The sequence below is a fragment of the Protopterus annectens genome, chromosome 8.part1 (assembly GCF_019279795.1).
Source record: "Protopterus annectens isolate FY-2018-M chromosome 8.part1, PAN1.0, whole genome shotgun sequence".
NCBI classification, from domain to species: domain Eukaryota; kingdom Metazoa; phylum Chordata; order Ceratodontiformes; family Protopteridae; genus Protopterus; species Protopterus annectens.
The window spans coordinates 343221897-343241601 of NC_056742.1; the positions used below are offsets into that span (position 1 = coordinate 343221897).

The 19705-nt window shown below is 42.2% G+C and overlaps 1 protein-coding gene across 1 annotated transcript in view; it reads right to left on the reverse strand.

The window, feature by feature from the left end:
* Nucleotides 1-299: 299 nt before the first annotated feature.
* Nucleotides 300-19705, reverse strand: part of NAE1 (NEDD8 activating enzyme E1 subunit 1) — a 1377685-nt gene continuing 1358279 nt past the window's right edge. Inside the window, exon 20 of the mRNA XM_044081916.1 lies at nucleotides 300-812. Within this exon, the coding sequence (XP_043937851.1) occupies nucleotides 703-812 (110 nt within the window). The 3' untranslated portion in view covers nucleotides 300-702. The remainder of the gene's footprint in view (nucleotides 813-19705) is intronic.

The following is a 19705-nucleotide window of genomic DNA, read 5'->3' on the forward strand; positions in this document are numbered from 1 at the left end:
TGTCACTTTTATGGCCTACACAGGCTGCTATCCTATGTGCAATGTCGCATGTACCTTGCAATAGTAAAAGTCTTTGGTATACTGGCAGGACTTTCAGGTTGCCTAAATGGGGAATAACTCATGTTATGAGTACTGCAACATGGGAATAGAAGGATATCAGTGTAATTACCAGACTAAACAAATGTAAAATAAAATAAAATATGTAGATATCAAAAGGGGAATTCCAGGAATTAAGACTAACAATGTTTAGGATTTCAAGGGAAACATACTTTTTAAATGCATACAACACTGAAAACTGGTGCAACAAAATCTTACATGGTATTTTATTAATCTTTTATGGGAGGCAGCAACGTGGAGGGAGACAATGACCGAGTGGGAAGGCAAAATTCATAACACTGAGTAGATTAAATCATTTTTCTTTTCCATCTTCAGATTTCTTTAATCCTTATTAATGTGATCCAGAAATGTTTCAGATGTTTATCAATTAAAATATTTATGTAATACAGTCTCATTTACATTTTTTTAAAAGTAGAATATGTTCAAGTTAATATACAACATAATACAAAAAATATACATAAAAACTGAAAATACCGACTTTATTTTAGACAATTAAATGCAAAAAATCTGCCAATATTTTACAGAACACTACCAAATTAAGATCTATGCAATTCAAATACATTTAAGCTGTACACTGTAAAACATCTACAACTGGAAAGTTGCTGAAGTCTGTGACATTGCATTGTAAATATAAGTGTTATTAAATGGTACAAACTGAGCAGTGAGTATCTTGATAACCTCTTGAGCAGCACACCCTGTGAGAAATGGAAACATTTATATTAATACACATTTATACACAAACAAGAATACATAGAAAAGTTCATATCATAGTAAAATGGACATTACAAGTAAGAGACAGAAAAATATTGATACAAGCACAAAACAGGAGCCAAGTTGTAAAAGATAGAACAGTTGTGTACACTTACCATAAATGTAGATGTTCGAGTGTATTCACTGTTGCAGTCATCACACTTTGGTTATCCTGCCAGTGGTAGCCCTCAAGTAGGCCCAAATACCAGAGGCTTAGCATTTCTGCGTCGGTTGTTGTTGCTCCAGGACTGACGTCAGGTCGTCAGTGGTACAAAATCAGGCAGCCAACGCAATTACATCAGTTTTTCTTGCCCAAATGTCAGGAGTCCCCAAATAGGGAGCTAGGTTATGGTGGAAGAACACCACCAGTAGAAAGTAAATACCAAAAGATTCCCTGTAAGGAGAGAGAGAGACAAGGGGGATGGGGGGGGGGGGGCAGGACTGCAACAGTGAATACACTCGAGCATCTAGATTTATGGTAAGTGTACACAACTGTACTATGTTCTTCGTGTTTCACTGGTGCAGTCATCACACTTGGGTTGATTCCTAAAGCTGAAGAAAAGGGTGGAGAGAGTCGAGAAGACTGGGGGCTGGCTAGGATGCCCTGCAAGACTGCAGTGGCAAAGCCTGCCCTGGATTTGGAGAAGATAGGCAGGTGGTAATGTTTGGTGAAAGTATGAAGAGAAGTCCAAGTTGCAGCCTCCAGAATGTCCCTGGTGGGGACCCCTCCGAGAAAAGTTGCAGAGGTGGAGGTTGCCCTGGTGAAATGTGTCCTGACCCTCTTTGGGGGCACTTTCCCATGCTCTTAGTAGCAGAAATGGATGCAGTGTGCTATCCATTTAGAGACTGTTTGGATATGGCCTTGCCCTCGGCCCCTGCTGCGAGGCTGACTAGCAGTTGGTCAGTTTTTCTAAAGGATTTAGTCCTATTCAGATATAATCTGAGCTGTCTGTGCACATCTAGAGAGTGCAGAATCCTTTCCCCCTTGTTTTGTGGGTCAGGGGAAAATGTAGGCAAATAAATGGATTGGTTGAGAGCCACACTAGACACTACTTTAGGCATAAAGAATGGGTTAGTCCTGAGGAAGACCTTATCAGCATGGAAAATGAAGGGCTGTGGAGCCGTAAGTGCTTGTAGCTGTGAAACTCTTCTAGCTAAAATTATGGCCAGAAGCAAGGCTGTCTTCCAAGAGAGGAATTTTAACTGCTGAAGCTGCAGGTTCAAAGGGGGGCAGGGTGAGCTTTTCCAACACAAAGTTAAGGTCCCAAGTTGGGGTAGGAGCTCTTCTGGGTGGCCTTAAGTTGTTAGCCCCCCTTAGGAACTGTTTGATGAGAAGAGAGGTGGCTCTGTGATGAAATGAGCAGAGATGGCAGAGACATGAATTTTAATAGAAGAGAAGGACAGACCCCTGTGCAGTAGGTCTGCTAGGTAATCCAGGATGAGAGGTAGGGAGGGCTGTGCTGTTTCACCTGGATCCAGGTGCAAAACCTTTTCCACTTGTCAGCATAGGATTTTCTAGTGCTGGGGCGTCTGACCTCACGTATCACATCTAGTATTTGTTTGCTTAGGCTGGCAGTTTGTTTGAGGAGAGGTCAGGGAATAAGCCCGGCTGCCAGGTTGAGGGTCTGCAATTGGGGATGCATGAATTCTCCATTCTTCTGGGTCAGGAGGGTTGGGATTTGAAGTAGGTGCCGTGGTGGCAGGGGTGATAGGCTGCACAGCAGTGGGTACCAGTGCTGGCGTGGCCAGTCTGGGGCAATCAGGATTGTCCTTGGTTTTTCCTCCCTTTTTTGAGCAGAACCCTTGAAATGAGTGGTAGAGGGGGAAATGCATAGACTGAGAGGTTTACTCACTGGAAGGATGGAGCATCCACTTTCCAGGCCTTGCTGTGAGGTTCCCTGGTGCAAAATTTGCTGAGCTGATGACTGGAGTGGGAGGCAAAGAGATCCACCTTCAGGGTGCCCCATTTCTGGGTTACAAGGGTGAAGGTTCTGTGGTCTAGCTGCCACTCGTGTGGGTCTAGCAGGTTTCTGCTTAAGTTGTCTGCCAGAGAGTTTAGGGAGCCTGGCAGGAATTGGGCTAGTAGGTGTAGTTGCATGGCTGAGGCGGTCTGCCAAAGGGTCATGGCGAGCCTGCAGAAAGGATAAGAGTGAGTTCCTCCCTGCTTGTTGATATACCACATCACTGTGGTGTTGTTTGTTTTGATCAGTAGAGGCCCCAGGGAGAGCAGGGGTCTGAAAGCTGTCAGGGTGTGCTGAACAGCTGGCATCTCTTTTTGGTTCATGTGCAGATGTATTTGATTTGGGCTACAATAGCCCTGAATGCACCTGCCATCCAGGTGTGCACCCCAGGCATAGTCTGATGCGTCTGTGGTGAGGGTCTGGGCGGCGTGGGGTTGTGAGAAGGGAAGTCCCCTTGTTGTGGTTTCATGCTGCTGCCATCCAAAGAAAATACTTCCTTAGACAAGGTATCACTGGTATGATAGTTTCCAGGTCTTGAGAATGTTGACATCAAAGGCTTTTTAGGTACCATTGTTTCCTCATATGCAGTCTGGCATATGGAATGAATAGAATGCAGGAGGCCATGAACCCTAGGGCTTGCAGGATTTTCCTTGAGGATAACTGGGTTCTGGTGGCTAGTTGAGAGAAGTAGCCTGTCAGGTAGACTTGTTTTTCTGAAGTAAGGAATGCTGTCTGGGATGCTGTGTTCAGGCTCGCTCCCCGGAATACAATTTTTTGTGTGGGTACTAGTTTTGATTTCTTTTCGCTGATGATGTACCCCAGGGAGGTCGGTAGGTCCTTTACAAAGGTCAGGTGCCATAACAGCTTTTCCTGACTGTCTGCCTGAATCAGGCAATCTTCTAAGTAAGGGTAAATCTGAATATTTCTTTTTCTGCAAAAGGCAATGGCAGGAGCCAGGCATTTTGTGAATACTCTGGGAGCAGTGGATAAGCCAAAGGGAAGCACAGAGAACTGAAAGTGCATAGATCCTGCCCTGAAATGTAGATATTTCCTGCAAGATTCCCCTGACTGGGATGTGTAGATAGGCCTCTTTTAGGTCTAGGGTGGCTAACCAAGCATCCTTGGAAAGCATAGGAAGAAGCTGCTGGAGGGTGAGCATTTTGAATTTTGGCATCACCAGAAAGGTGTTTAGAATGGATAGGTCAAGGATTGGGTGTCAGGTGCCCTTTTTGTTGGGTACCAGGAAGAGTCTGGAATAAAAACCATGGCCTATCTGGTCTGGAGGAACATGCTGCATTGCCTTCATGGAGGGCAAGGAAAGGACTTGCTTTTTGGCCTCTGCCCACTGGTTTGGAGGAAAATCTGGGAACCCTCTTGGGGTTGGCAGTGTGTGAAAATAAAACCTGTATCCCTGGGACACTATTTTGAGGACCCATCAGTCGTTGGTGATAGAGGCCCAGTTGTTTGCATGGAAGGAGAGTTTTTCTCCTAGGGGCACAAGCAGTTGGGCAGAGGTAAGGGGTGGAGGTGTAAAGTCATTGTGAGCTCTTACCATAAGGGGGTGGCTTAGCACTCCTTGTATTTGAAGAGGAGGAACTCCATTGCTTAGATCTCTGCATTCCCTGGGGCTGCTGTTTGGGGGGGGGGTCTGCTTCCCCTGGGTTTGGGCTGAGCAGGCCTGGAGGGGTACAGAAAGGACCAGTGCTTGGAGGGGCAATACCTACTGAACCTCGGAGGCTGGACCTGTAAAAAGTCTTTAACTGTCTGCATAGATATAGCTTTTTCTTCCATCTTTTTTAAGACCTCTTCTGCCTTGGTGCCAAACAAATTGTCTTTGTTCAATGGTGCGTCCAATAATTTTGATTTGACATGATCTGGCAAGGTCTGTTCCTTAAGCAAGCATGCCTTCTAAGGGCAGAACCAGTGACTGCTGCCCTGCAAGATGCTTCTAGGGCATCAAAGCCACATTGCAAGGTGTGCTTAGTAATTTGGCTTGCAGAATGTATAAGCTCTTGTAATTCTTTATTTTCTGCACAAGCAGGAAAGGAAGATATTTTTTGTTTGAGGAGTTTCATGGTATGCTGCTGCTATTTCAGCATGTGGAACTGACAATTTAGTGCTCTAACAGCAAGAGTAGCAGAGGTGTACACCTTTTTATCACATCTGTCTGAAGCTCGGGAATCCCTGTCTGAGGGGGTGGGATTCTTAGCTGAGGTTGCTTTAAATTCCTTTAGGTCCTTGAGAGATGACCTCTGGGTCAGCAATAGGATTTTTGGAAAGGAATATGAGAGAGTCAGGGACTCTGTAGTACCTGTCTTGTTTCCTGGGAGCAGGAGGAAGGGTGTCAGGAGTCAAACTAGATTCCATAAAAACATCAACAACATCCAGGACAAGAGGAATGGCCAAGGATCTGTGCTATGGTAAATCTAAGAATTCCCTCAGTCTCTTTTTTGACTGCGGATAGTCCTGACATTCCCATTGGAAATGGTCCCTTAAAGTATGAAGGGTTTCACCAAATGAAAAATCCTCTGATGGAGAGGCAGAAGGAATGGATTCCTCTGCATCAGAATCCTCATAAGCAGACAGGGGTTGCATGTCTTCATATTCAGCAGCATCAGAGTCATCGGACTCCTGTTCAGATAAAACTACTTGGGACAAGTCTATTTTTCTTCTGGAAGGGGTAGCCTGGCTTCCCCTTATAAGCATACTAAGGTCTTCCACCATTTTAAGCATTTGAAATTGAGGCAAGGAAGCAGATGCCTGGGCTTGGGTCGTCATTTTTTTTTTTTTGGTGTAGTTCGTACCCTGGGCCTTAGAAACTCAGTGGTTTTTAGAAAGAACTGAAGACGCGAAAGTCGGTTTATGTTGAGTATCAGCGCGAAGTACTTCCTCGGAAGCCGGTGCCTGCTCATCGGCTCTGGACCCATCCAAGGTAGAGACATCCGCAGGATCCTTAGTTGAAGAAGAGTCTCACGGAATACCGGACTCCGAAAGGGTCTTGGTAGCGGCCTGCGAATCCAAGGAAGCGGGCATCAGGGGCTGAGAAAACATCTCACTGAGGACTGGAGAACTGACGACCAACTTAACAGAAGCATCGGTCATAGTTTTGGACCTGTGCAGTCGGTCTCTGTCTTTATACTTACGTTTTTTCGGAAGATCGGCAGTCGGATGGCTTACCAAAGCCATATCGGAATTCGAGGACTGAGAGCAAAAATATCTAGGTACAATAAGGGCCCGAAGGCGTATAGTTCTGGCGTTGAACAAAGTACAAAACCGACAGTGAAGGACGTCGTGGTCTGGGCCTAAACAGGTGACGCAGTAAGAATGGAAGTCCCTGTGTGGTATTTGCTTTCCATAGGCAAGGCAGTTGTTAACTTTTTCTGACATCGGTTAGAGCAAGAAAAAAAAAAAAAAAAGGATCCCCAATGGTACTTAGCTTTAGAAGACTTCAACTTCAGTTCGGAAATGAAAACTCAGGTGGCAGCCAACTGGCGCTCGTGCAAATTGCTTCTACTTCGGGCTCCTCGGCAGGCAAGACTGATGTAATGGTGTCTGCTGCCTGATTTTATACCACTGATGACCTGTCATCAGTCCTGGAGCGACAACAACCGATGCAGAAAAACGAAGCCTCTGGTATTCGGGCCAACTGAGGGCTACCCCAGGCAGGATAACCCAAGTGTGATAACTGCAACAGTGAAACACGAAGAACATCTTACACATGTGGAAAGAGCATGAGGTTAAATCACTACAAAAGTTTTATAAAGCAAAGAATGCTTGTATAGCATGCTACCCATAAAGACAAAGTATAAAGATGAAATCAATGTCATAATAGCTTTAAATCCTGGGAAAACAAAACAAGGTATGTCATCAGCAGTAAAAAGACACACTAAGCCCTCCGCTATGGGAGTTGAGACATTAAACATTCACACTGCCATTATTTATGCTTCCCACTGGCTGACACCATGAAACCTTGGCCACCGTTGGGAAGTTGTTCATAATATCACAAAAAGATGCTCTACTCCAAAGTCAATGACTATTTTTTTAATTCTTTGCTAAGCCACAAATCAGTACAGACAGTGCAAAAGTTAATTCTGGTGCATAGTGAAAGTATGTGACTGGAAGATTCAGTAGTCTGGAGAACAGGGCATGTCAAAATAATAGCTGCTGCTGTTTTCTTTCTTCCCTGCTTACCGCCTGCAACTGACCAACTGCCACCATCTCCTCACCCGCTCCCCTGGGTCTATCAGACCCACCTAACCTCCCCTGGGCTCAAACCAACCCATGTGTTGAACCAGTGAAGAGAATAAGGAAGTTGTTGCAGCATCATATTGCTGCTAGTACTTCTAGGGAGAGCACTACAACCTACACTACTACGGTCGCCTTGCAATCTTTGCACTGCCCTTCGGAGATGCATGTGCAGTCTCAGGTCTGGGCTGTATTATCACCTGGAGAGTGGAACTCGTGGCTCTTCATACTGCTGTTGCAGCCTTCCTCCTCCCAGGATGGGTGAGTCGGCATCATTGGCTCACTCCCATTTTCTCCTGTAGGTACCTTTTGCACCAGTGCGGCTTGTTGAACATGGGTCATAACGGGCACAGTCCAGCTTCATTCCTTTGTGCCATGGGGCCAAACAAACAGTGAACCTGACCTCATATGCTACTCAGGGTTCAGTAGAAAGTACTGCCTGCAATGATGTAAGCTGTGAATGGATTATTATTCATCTGTAACAATCCATATAGCATGTGGCAGCTCTCTGTGGCTACCAGATGCGTTCTCTAATTTTGAATACGACAAAGAATATACAACAAACATAAGGATGGAAAGCTAAGCAATTTACACAGCAGATGGAAAGTCATCTTCAAAAAATGTCTAGGTCAAACGTCATCCCCAGAGAGCTTAAGCTTAATGAAAATTAGGTGGCAGAGGGGAGACAGGATGCACATGCAATAAAAAGAAAAAGCCTACTTTCCTTAAAGATTACTAAAGGTCAATAGTACTCCCTCACGAATTCATAATTTTTTCCCCTCATCTTCCTTACAGTACTGTAGCACACTCACAGAAGTAACAGCAACCAAAGGAAATGGGAACACATTAATCTGGAAACATACTGAAACAATGTCTGACCAGTGTGTGAAGTAGCAGTGCCAAAGCACTCAATACTGGAAACATCTTAACAGCTGCTCTAGTAGCTTAGAGACACAAAGCCCTGACTAAGACCCAGCTGACCAGAGTAAGATTAGCAGTTAAGGAGACTGATGGAACAGCAGGGAGGGATAGGCATAACCACCCTATTCATGGATGCCCTTAGTGACAATCCCTGGTGGATGCTGGGGACATCACAAGGTGGGTGTGCCTACAAGAGTGGTTTAAGGGTAGAGAGATGGCTGAGCTGCTGTGGGGGCAGGGCAAAAATGCTACACATCTCTAATGCATGCTTGCCCCCCTCAGCTAAATCATGGATTCAGCAATGGGGAAGAAGGGGGATTTTAATGGGTAGGCCAGAAAAAAGTAAAAATACCCTCTCTCAGATGAATGCACAGATGTGTGGAGCCCCTGAATGCCTTGTTCCTTGACTGGCCCCAGCAATACAATGGATTAAGTCTAGAAGAGGGAGTCAGTAGCTGGTAGACCTGGTGTGGGCATGTACAGAGGTGACAGGCCAGTAAAAATGATGGAAAGAGGAGGAGGGAGCAAAAAAAAAAATAGTGACAGCATCTTATATATTTTTGAAGCAAAGCAAAAGGCTACTGAGATAGTACTGTGGACATTTTTTTAAAGAAAAAAGTACTAAAAATCTGATAATCAGTCCTGTACTTGTCCTTTTCAAATGAATATTCCAATCAAAGAAGTTGGCAATGCTATTTAGCCTCTGACTTTTGTCAGTAGAGTTTGCAACCTTTAAGAAGCCTTACTACATACATTCTTAAGGAGTAAGCATAACTAAGGGAATTCTGTTAGTATTTGATTATCTGAATAAAACAGCGGATACATATTCAACACATAAGTTGATCTGGGAGGCAATACTCAGCAAGGAACTACTTGGACCTTCTTTCCTATGATCTGAAGGTCAACTATTTTTGTTCCTTGAGTTGCTATGGTCAGAGGTGCATTCAGCTCTAGTGGAACATAGCATGGAGTCAAAACACCAGGCTAAGATACATTTTCAGTCCCTGTGCCTGTAATTATGACTGCCATCCAATGAGTGAACACAAAGTAAATACAAACGCATGCATACACACACACACACACACACACACACACACCCATACAAGGTTGGAAATAGTACAGTTGAGTACCTACCGTAAATGTAGATGTTAGAGTGTATTCACTGTTGCAGTCATTACTCTTGGGTTATCCTGCTGGCAGGCTACCCTCAGTCGGCCAGAATTCCAAAGTCTAGGTCTGGCGTCGGTTGCTGTCGCCTCTTCCCTGACATCAGTGCGCCAGGGGTATAAAAGATGCAGCCGACGCCATTTTCTTCAGTTTTTCTTGCCCCAGATGTCAGGTGCCCCCAAATTGGTAGGCTGAAAAATATGCCAATAAAAATGAATGCAGAAAAATCACATTTCCCTTCTCTACAAGCAAATACACCTATTAGGTTGTATAGGATAGAGAAGTGCAGATAAGTCCCAGCAAAGAAAAGGGGGATGGTGGGTGGGTAACCTGGACTGCAACAGTGAATACACTCGAACATCTACATTTGTGGTAGGTACACAACTGCACTATGTTCATTGTGTTTCACTGTTGCAGTCATTACTCTTGGGTTGAATCCCAAAGCTGAGGATGGGTGGCTGGGCTAAATAGGATTAGGAGAGGCTATGAGGCCCTGCAGAACTGCAGTGGCAAAGCCTGCTCTGGACTTAGAGTAAAGAGGTAAGTGGTAGTGCTTTGTGAAAGTGTGCACTGAACTCCAAGTTGCAGCCTCTAAGATATCTTTGGTTGGTACTCCTCTGAGGAAGGCTGCTGAAGTGGCTGCTGCTCTTGTGGAATGAGGCCTAATGCCCTTAGGCACAGATTTGCCATGTTGAAAATAGCAGAAACGGATGCAGTGGCCTATCCATTTTGAAATAGTCTGTTTTGAGATAGCCTTTCCTTGTGATCCTGCAGCATATGACACTAAAAGTTGCTCAGTCTTTCTGAAAGCTTTAGTTCTGTCCAAGTAGAAGCGTAACTGCCTGTGTATGTGCAAAAAATGCAGAATTTTCTTACCCTTGTTCTGTGGATTTGGATAAAAGGTAGGCAAGTGAATGGTTTGGTTGAGGGCCACACTGGATACCACCTTAGGCATAAATGTAGGGTTTGTCCTCAGAGAAACCCTGTATGGATGAAAAATGATAAAAGGTTCCACAGCCATGAGTGCTTATAACTCCAAGACTCGCCTTGCAGAGGTTATTGCTAGGAGTAGAGCTGTTTTCCAGGATAAGAATTTTATATCTGCTGTTGATGTTGGCTCAAAAGGAGGCAGTGTTAGTTTTTCCAAGACATAATTGAGGTCCCAGGCCGGAGTTGGTGCTCTCCTTGGAGGCCTAATGTTTTTGGCCCCTCTGAGGTACTGCCTAATTAAATGATGAGAAAAGATAGGTGGTTCCGTATTGTAATGGACTGATATGGCAGAGGCATGAAACTTAATTGATGAGAAAGAAAGGCCTTTGTTCAGCATCTCAGTTAGGTATTGTAAAATCTGAGGGATATTTGGTACACACGTGTCAATGCCTTGTTCCAAGCACAGAATCTCTTCCATTTTTCTGCATACGATTTTCTGGTACTGGGCCTCCTGGCCTTCAAGATAACATCCATAACAGCTTTTGAAAGAGGATTGTTTTGAATGGCTACATTATCCACCATGCTGCCAGATTTAAGGTCCTGAGTTGGCTATGCAGGATCTGATTGTTTTGTTGGGTCAGCAAGTGAGAAGTTTGAGGCAATATCCATGCTGGACCTTGAGACAAGCTCTTTAGGACTGGGTACCAGTGCTGGCATGGCCAGTCTGGTGCAGTCAGTGTCATTTTTGGCTTCTCTTGTCTTGACCTTTAGGAGTACCCTGGGAAGGAGAGCCAGTGGAGGAAAGGTATATACTGTTAAGATTTTTCCAGCTGAAGGATAGGGCATCCACTTTCCATGCTTGCTTGTGATAAATCCTTGTGCAAAATCTCTGCAATTGGCAGTTGTGAGGGGAGGCAAATAGATCTATGTCTGGGCATCCCCATTTCCTTATTATCATGCTGAAGACTTCTGGATCCAATTTCCATTCGTGGGGATCCATGAGGTTTCTGCTTAGTTCGTCTGCCAGAGCATTTGTTTTTCCTGGCAGGAATTGTGCTTGCAAGTGAACTTGAAAAGCCAATGCTGTGTCCCATAAGGTCATTGCTTGTCTCAGAGGGGGTAGGGATGAGTACCTCCCTGCTTGTTTATGTACCACATGACCGTAGTATTGTCTGTCTTTATCAGTAGCTGTCCTGGATGAAGCAGGTCCTTGAAAGCTGTCAGGGCATTTTGAACAGCTAGCATCTCTTTTTGATTGATGTGAAGATGCATCTGGTTTGCAGGCCATGTGCCCTGAATACATTTCCCTGCCATATGGGCTCCCCAGGCATAATCTGATGCATCCGTTGTCAGTGTCTGTCTGGCTGTGGGCAAACTGAATGGCAGACCCTTGTTGTGGTGACAGGCTTCTGCCCACCATCGAAACTCCTGTTGCAGGCAGGGAATGAGTACAATTACTGTCTCCAGGCTGTGGCAATGCTGTGTCCAAACACTTTTTAGATACCATTGTAGTTTTCCTCATATGCAGTCTGGCATATGGAATTAGTAGAATGCAGGATGCCATGAAACCCAAGGCCTGCAGGATTTACCTTGCAGATAGGTGGGTTTTTGTTGCCAATTTCTTGAAGTAAGAAGTCAGTTGCTTTTGTTTGTCTGGCGTGAGATAAGCCATCTGGGCAGTTGTATTTAAGCTTGCACCCAGGAATATTATCTCTTGAGAGGCCACTAGTTTTGATTTCTTTTCGTTTACTGTGTACCCTAAGCCAGTTAGTAATCTTTTTACAAACGCCAGATGCTTTAGAAGAGTGTCTTTGTTCTCTGCTTGAATTAGGCAGTCATCCAAGTAGGGATCTATTTGAATTCCTCTTTGTCTGCAAAACGCAATCACTGGTGCCAGGCATTTTGTGAATACCCTGGGTGCAGTAGATAAGCCAAAGGGCAGTGCAGAGAATTGGTAATGCATTGAGCCAGCTATGAATCTGTGGTATCTTCTGCAAGATTGTCTGATTGGGACATGCAGGTATGCCTCTTTTAGGTCCAAAGTTATGAGTCAAGCCTTCTTGCCCAGCATGGGCAGTAGCTGCTGTACAGTCAACATCTTGAATTTTGGAACTTCCAGAAACGTATTTAGTATAGACAGGTCCAGTATTGGTCTCCAGGTTCTGTCCTTTCTGGGTACTAGGAAAAGTCTTGAGTAAAATCCTTGCCCCTGCTGTTGTTGTGGTACTTGCTGAATGGCCCTCATGTCCATGAGGGCTGTAATTTGTTTTTGTGCCTCTGCCCATTGATTGTGTGGCAGGTCCGGCATACCTTTTGACCTTGGTAGAGTGTGAAAATGGAACCTGTAGCCTTGGGACACTATGTTCAAGACCCATTTGTCTTGGGTAACCTTTTGCCAATCTGATGAGAAAAGTGCTAGTTTTCCCCCTAAGGGGGCTGCCAAAAGAAAAGTGCTTGGATCTGGCAGAGGAAAGTCATTGGGACTGTTTCCTGTAAGGTTGTGATTTGTCTTCTCCACTTTTGGAGGTAGGAGCACCCCATTGTTTAGGCCTGTATGAACCTTGGGGCTGAGATCTGCCTCTGGGACGCCTATATCTGCCTCTTTGTGGTCTGTCTGACACTGGAAAGGACCAATTTTTAGAAGGCCAGTTCCTGCTAAACCTGGGTGGCTGTACCTGTAAGAAATCCTTGACTGTCTGCATGGATTTTGCTTTATCCTCCATTTTTTTCAACACCTCTTCTGCTTTAGTACCAAATAAAGTATCATGCTGCAATGGTGCATCTAATAATTTTGCTTTAACATGATCAGGCAGATTCTGTTCCTTTAACCAAGCATGCCTTCTAATAACCGAACCTGTAACAGCGGCCCTGCAAAAGGCCTCCAGTGAATCATAACCACATTGCAAAGTATGCTTTCCCACTTGTTCAGCTGCATGCAATAAATCCTGCAATTCCTTGTTCTCCGAACATTCAGTATTTGTCAACAATTTCTGTTTAATCAATGACATTAAATATTGCTGATATTTAAGCATATGAAACTGACAATTTAAAGCCCTTGCAGCCAAGGTAGCAGAAGTGTAGACCCCCCCCCCTATCTGTCTAGAGCCCCTATCAGAGGGTACAGGGTTTTTTGCAGTGGAAGCTTTAACCCCTTTGGGACCCTGAGATATAGTTTCTGGGTCAGCAGCGGGATTTTTATATAGGAATTTATAAGAATCCGGAACCCTGTAGTATCTGTCTGGCTTAGCAGGTGCAGGTGGTAAAGAGTCAGGGGACAGGCCGGACTCTGAAAATACATCATCTACAATGTCTAAAACAGGTGGAATAGCAAGGGGTCTGTGCTGAGGAAGTAGTAGAAAGTCCCTGAGCCTTTTCTTAGATTCAGAATAATCTTGGCTCTCCCAGTGGAAATGCTCCCTCATGGTATGCAGGGTTTCCCCAAAAGAATAATCTACAAGAGGAGAGGCTGAAGGAATGGATTCTTCAGCATCAGAATCCTCATAGGGAAGCGTGGAGTAATCCTGTTCAGAAGAGGAATCAGAGGAAATAGAAACCTGATCAAAAGAATCATACTCTGTCTCTTGCCTAGGCCTCTTATCAGGAGGGGGATGGGAGCCCCTGATCAAAGTAATTAGGTCTTCGGCCATTCTGAGCATCTGTTTTTTAGGCATGGAAGTTTGAGTAGGAGAATGCTGTACTTGTATCTTTGTCTTTAGAGCTGCTTTAGTCTTTGAATCTGAAGATGGCTTTATATATAGTTGTGTAGGTCTGAAGACACCCTCAGAAGCCGATGCCTGCTCAGCGGCTCCGGACCCATCTGAGGGAATGATTTCCAAGTGTCCAATACCTTGAATATCCAGAGGCCAAGTCGGCTCCACGTGGGAGTCGGAAGCGGCCTGTGGCTCTGAGGTAGCGGGCGCTAGGGGCTGCGAAAGCGCCTCACTGAGAACCGGCGACTGGCCTAGCAGAGGCCTCGTTGTCGGTTTTGGACCTTGGATGCCTATCCTTTTCCTTGCGTTTTTTGTAACCTCCGGTTGTCGGCTGTTCCGACGGCATTATATAATTAAATCTTCGGCCAAAGTAATGAAATGCAAAATCAAACAGACGCTTAATAGTGCGCTGGTTAAATCTAGCACAAAAATGACAGCTATCAACATTGTGATCAGGGCCTACGCAAGGAATACAGTAAGAGTGAAAATCCTTATGAGGTATTTGCTTCCCACAAGAAATACAATTGTTAACTTTTTCTGACATCGGTCTGGAGCAAGAAAAAAGTTTCCCCAATGGGGTACTTAGCTTTAATGAAGACTTCCAAATAAGTTCTTGGTGTCTTCCCATTCTATTACCTTTTCCTCTGTAGTTGTTTGCTCCCAATACCTTGGGTTCCATTGCAAGTTTTCTCCAGTAAATACACCCCCTCTTGCCTATTTGTCTGCATCCCTAACTGCAGAATCTCCTTTCTCCATTGGTTTAGTTCTTAGTATATTTTCAGCTACTTTATGACTATAATATTCTGTACGATTATTTTTATTCTCCTTAAACGTCTGCATCCAAAATCCCAGTCTCTCCCTGTTTCTTGAGCTTACCCCCTATTTCTTCGTTTCTTTCCACTTTGAATTATGATTTTCTGCTTGTGCTATGTATAGGAGCCTTAACTGTATTGTTCTGAAATACCCTTTCATATCAGGTAATCGCAATCCACCCTATTCTACTGGAAGAATAAGCTTATCCCACTTGACTCTTGCAGTCTTCCCCTCCCAGATGAAATCCTTCGGCTCTTTAATAATTGCTATCCACAGCTTCTCCTCTGATTCATAAAAATATGCCTGACTTCTGTATAAGATTAAAGGGACTAAAAACATTTTAACTGCTTGTATCTTGCTATCCATATCCATATAACAGAGCTTCCATTTTCCTCTGTTTTTGTATTATCTTTTGTTTAGTCTCTTCCCACATATCCTTAGCTGCCACACCGGAATTACTTTTAATCCATACTCTAAAATACTTCATTTTATCATGTCCAAAAGTAACTCACAACTGCCACTTCCCTCCTAAAGTGTCCTGTAGCAAATCAAGCACCAAAATTCAGCAAACAAAACTATCAGGACACACCACGAGAAACACTGGATTCTTCAAAAATTATAAATCCTTTATTCCAATCGAACAAATACAGAATAAGCGCTTTCACATGCGTCTTGCATGCTTCTTCAGATACAGTTTAAAGCACACAACTCGACCCCTTTTATACACATCATAACAAGCAGTTGTTATCAATAATACAATTACTCCATTATAACACTACTTGACTACTTAAGGTGAAATACGTCCCTATTCTTAAAACCATTGCAATACATTCAATTTTTGTAACTTGTAATTGAGCAAAACAAAATAAAAACAAAATAAAATAAAATAAAACAAGGTAAGACAAAATCAGTATGTACATGGCTTGTGCTCTCAACATTTTTTCTTTTTGTTACTAACGCAAACAAAGCCCTACGAACATAGATCATGATCTATTAAGAACACATCTAATTCCTAATCCATAAAGATAGCAATACCCGCACAACCTGTTAAATGCATCTTTAGTGCCTAATTCATTAAAATAGCGATGCCATGAAATTACGTTCTACTTGTTGTAAGGTAGATCAGAACGGACATTTAATCCATGTACATAGCTGAGTCGATTAATACATCATTTGTAAAAATCATCCTTCATCGAACATATCAAAACAATGTCCGGTCAGAGGTAACGAACAACATTCATACTCCGCATTGTGCAAGCGTGAAAGAAGAAAAATGCTGTCTGCAATAAAACTCAATAATCATACATCGCATTGTGCATAACTAAGTATGTTGGTTGTAGAAGTTAGGGTAAGGCACCACACTGAAGTCAGAGACTTCAAAAATAAGCATCATCTCTGACTCCATCCACCATTATCTCTTCTTAAACCATATTTCAACGGGGATCTTATAGACGCGTGACATGTATGACAAGTGTCTGTATGTGGAATATACATGTGCGCAAAACAAGATAAAATTAATATTAATGTGGATATAAATATTAATATTAATAGTTTGAAGACTATAGCAATACTAATAATGGTATGAGACAAAAATGAGTAGACAAACTAACCAATCACATTTCATAAATGGTGAACCTCTTCATACCATTAAGATTAAAATTAAAATTAAAAATGAAAATGTCTAAAATTGTCTAAAAACACTTCTGGTGATTAAGGTGTGAATAGTGCTGGACCGTCAAAAATTAGAACTGGTAACTCACTGAGGCTGTCAATTTCTCTTATCCACTTTGTCACTATTATCTAACTGAACCAACACCTATTCCGGGTATCTCCCAATAAGAGGTTCAATTCTATACTAAACTAGAAGAATTATTGGAGAATTTAGGTTCATCACATCTTATTATTTCTTATATTCCAAATCGAAGTGCATCTCTATTGTATATCTCCCTGTTAAATCAAACTTATCCTGACTCAGTTATCAATTAAGATTGAAATTAAGAGTTCAGGTCAGATGAGTATGGATATCTAGCAGAGTGGCCGTCACATTATAGGCTAGCAACCAAGACAATAGGTTGAATGGACTATAAAGTTCAAAATATCTTGTTTACCATAAGTCACGTCCAGGGCACGTGTCAATTGCCAATATCATCATCAACACTAATACTAGGTGTTAAATGCAACAAACGAAAAGGAAAGAGAAGAGAAAGAAGGGGAAAAAGGGGGAAAATGGAAGAAAAAAGAAAGAAGAAATAAAAAAGAAAGAAAAAAACGGGAGAGGGAGAGAGAACTTTGCCAATCGTGTGATCTAAAGATGTCCATTAGTCTATCTGTCCAGTTGCTAACATTCCTATTTAATCCTATAAAATTATAAAATTACTATAAGATTACTATAAAGTTAATCATATAATCAATTCCAAATAAACTTCATATTCCCAATTTCCAGGAGGAGTAAAATGTATAGCAGAAAGGAGATTCCATCATAACACTATTCATCTACTACCAAATCATAGTCAGCTCTGTCTTTAGGCATAATAGGCTGTCTATTCATCTGATTCAGAGGTCAAGAAGAGTCTGACCATATAACATCGTTAAGGTCTCATTTAGCCTTATGTCCCTGGTACCCAATATCTATATGTGTATCACTGAAATCTAGTACTATTAACTATGCTGAAAAGACACTTGTTATATTAATTTCTCTTTTAATTTAAAATTACCACTATGAGAAGTCTTATTAATACATCAGACTATTCTAAAAACGGTTTAACAGTAGTGTAGTTATTAATCCCCGGGTCTCTATGTGCCCCTGACCTGAGGATCCACTCCATTTCTAGTTTTGCTAGGGCGTTGTTATCACCCATCCTGGGGCTGGTATGCAGAGTTTGTAATACTCTGAATTTAAAACAATGTGTGGGATTAGAGGTAACATGTTTAGCCAGTGCATTCAACTCATGTTGTTTGCGGATGTCATAGACATGGTTGTAGATACGCTGTCTTAATTTCCTCTTGGTAAGGCCAACATAAAATGCTGGACACAAATCACAATTGGCCATGTATATTAAGATGGTAGTCTCACAGCTAGTTCTTATCTTTGGAGTATATTTAAAATGTCCATGTGGATGTGAGTATTCTTGTGTGGTGGTGATGTATTCACACATACTACATTTATTGCATGGATAAGTCCCATCCTATCCATATCCATATAACAGAGCTTCCATTTTCCTCTGTTTTTGTATTATCTTTTGTTTAGTCTCTTCCCACATATCCTTAGCTGCCACACCGGAATTACTTTTAATCCATACTCTAAAATACTTCATTTTATCATGTCCCCATCAGTGTGGATGTTGCTGAACCAATTCATATGCGGGTACATAGTTTAACTATATCACACCTTTGTTTTAGCTTCATTAATTTTGTATCCCAAAAAGATTTGAAACTGTCTCAATATGTTGCAATGCACTGTAATGTCCCTTTCTGGGTTTTTTTCAGGTATAAAATAATGTCATATTTAGATAAAGGCAGCTTTTCTTAACTACAAACCAATTATATCCTTAAATTTCTAAGTTCCTTAATTGTTTTGCCAATGGTTCTAAATATAATGCAAACAACAAAGGGGAGAGAGGACACCCCTGCCTGATTCCAATGCTCAAGAAGAGATTATCAGAGACGACACCACCCACTTTAATTTTCGCTTCTGATCCCTCATATGTCCTCTTAATAAACCTTCTAACTTTATCAGGGAATGCAAATGCTTCCATTGTTCTCCTCACACAGTCCCAGCTTACTCTGTCAAATGCTTTCTCAAAATCAAGACTCACCACCAACAGTGGTATTTTCTTACTTTCTGCTTCCCTCTGGATCATCACTGTTCTGTTAATGTTGTCAAATGTTTGCCTCCCCTCCACAAAACCACACGGATCCACATCTATCAATTTTGGCATCACTTTTGCCATTCTTTTAGCCATTATAGACATAAACACTTTATAATCATGGTTTAGTATTGAAATAGGTGTGTATGAAGCTGGGTCTGATGGATCTTTACCCTCTTTAGGTACTACAGCTACCACCGCCTTTCTTCCAGGATGTTGGTACTTCTCCTCCGCAAAATACTATTAAACAAAACCTTTCAGATCTTCATCAGTGTTTTTCCCTTCTAGCTTCCAAACTTCCAAAGGAATTCATCTATTCCTCGGAAATTTCCTGCAAATTAGTTATACATCACCATTTTTATCTCATCTCCTCCTATCTTAACTGTTGGTAACTGTACCTACTCCACCTCTAACCTTAGCATATTTAATTTTTCCATAAACATCCCCATTTGTACCTTTCCTTGATTTCCATACTTCTCTGCATTATACAGTCTTTTATAGAATTTCCGAAATATTTCTAATATTTCTACAGGATCCCTTAACTTCTTTGTTATAGGTTCCCTAAGCTTGAAAACAGCACTTTCATCTTTCTGTTGCATGAGTCACTGTGCTAAATGTTTGTATGTGTAGTAGTGTTATTATCAAAAAACAGCTGCTTAACAGCAGTCTTTCTAAACTCATGCATATTTTCAAGGTAATTACTTATTTTCTGTTTAGCATTATGCAGCTGCTCCTTTTCTTGTTCTATGAAATTCCCCCTATTGTATAATACTTTTAACATTTGTCAGCCCCTCTAAATAATTCTTGTTACTTCTTAACCATATCTCCCTTTCTTTTATTTCCACCCTATTTGTAAACTTCACTTTAACTTTATCCCACTACCTATCTATATTTTCAGAAGTTACTTCTAGCTTCTCTAATACCTCCTGAATAATTTCCGCTACACATTCCTTAAATTCCTCTCTTTTCAACAGATAGATGGGCAAGCGCCAGTGTCTCGTTTTTATTTCATTACCTTGTGTTTTTGTTTTAGTTATTATTGGCACATGATCTGCAATAGTTATTGGGTGCAGATCATGACATTCAATTAAATGCACATTCCTGTGAAAAGTAAATTCTGTCTAGCCTAGCCCAGTTGTTGTATCTTGGGGAATAATACGTAAATTCACTCCAAATCCTAGTACTAAATACATATCTTACATGTCAAATATTTTCATAAATTTCT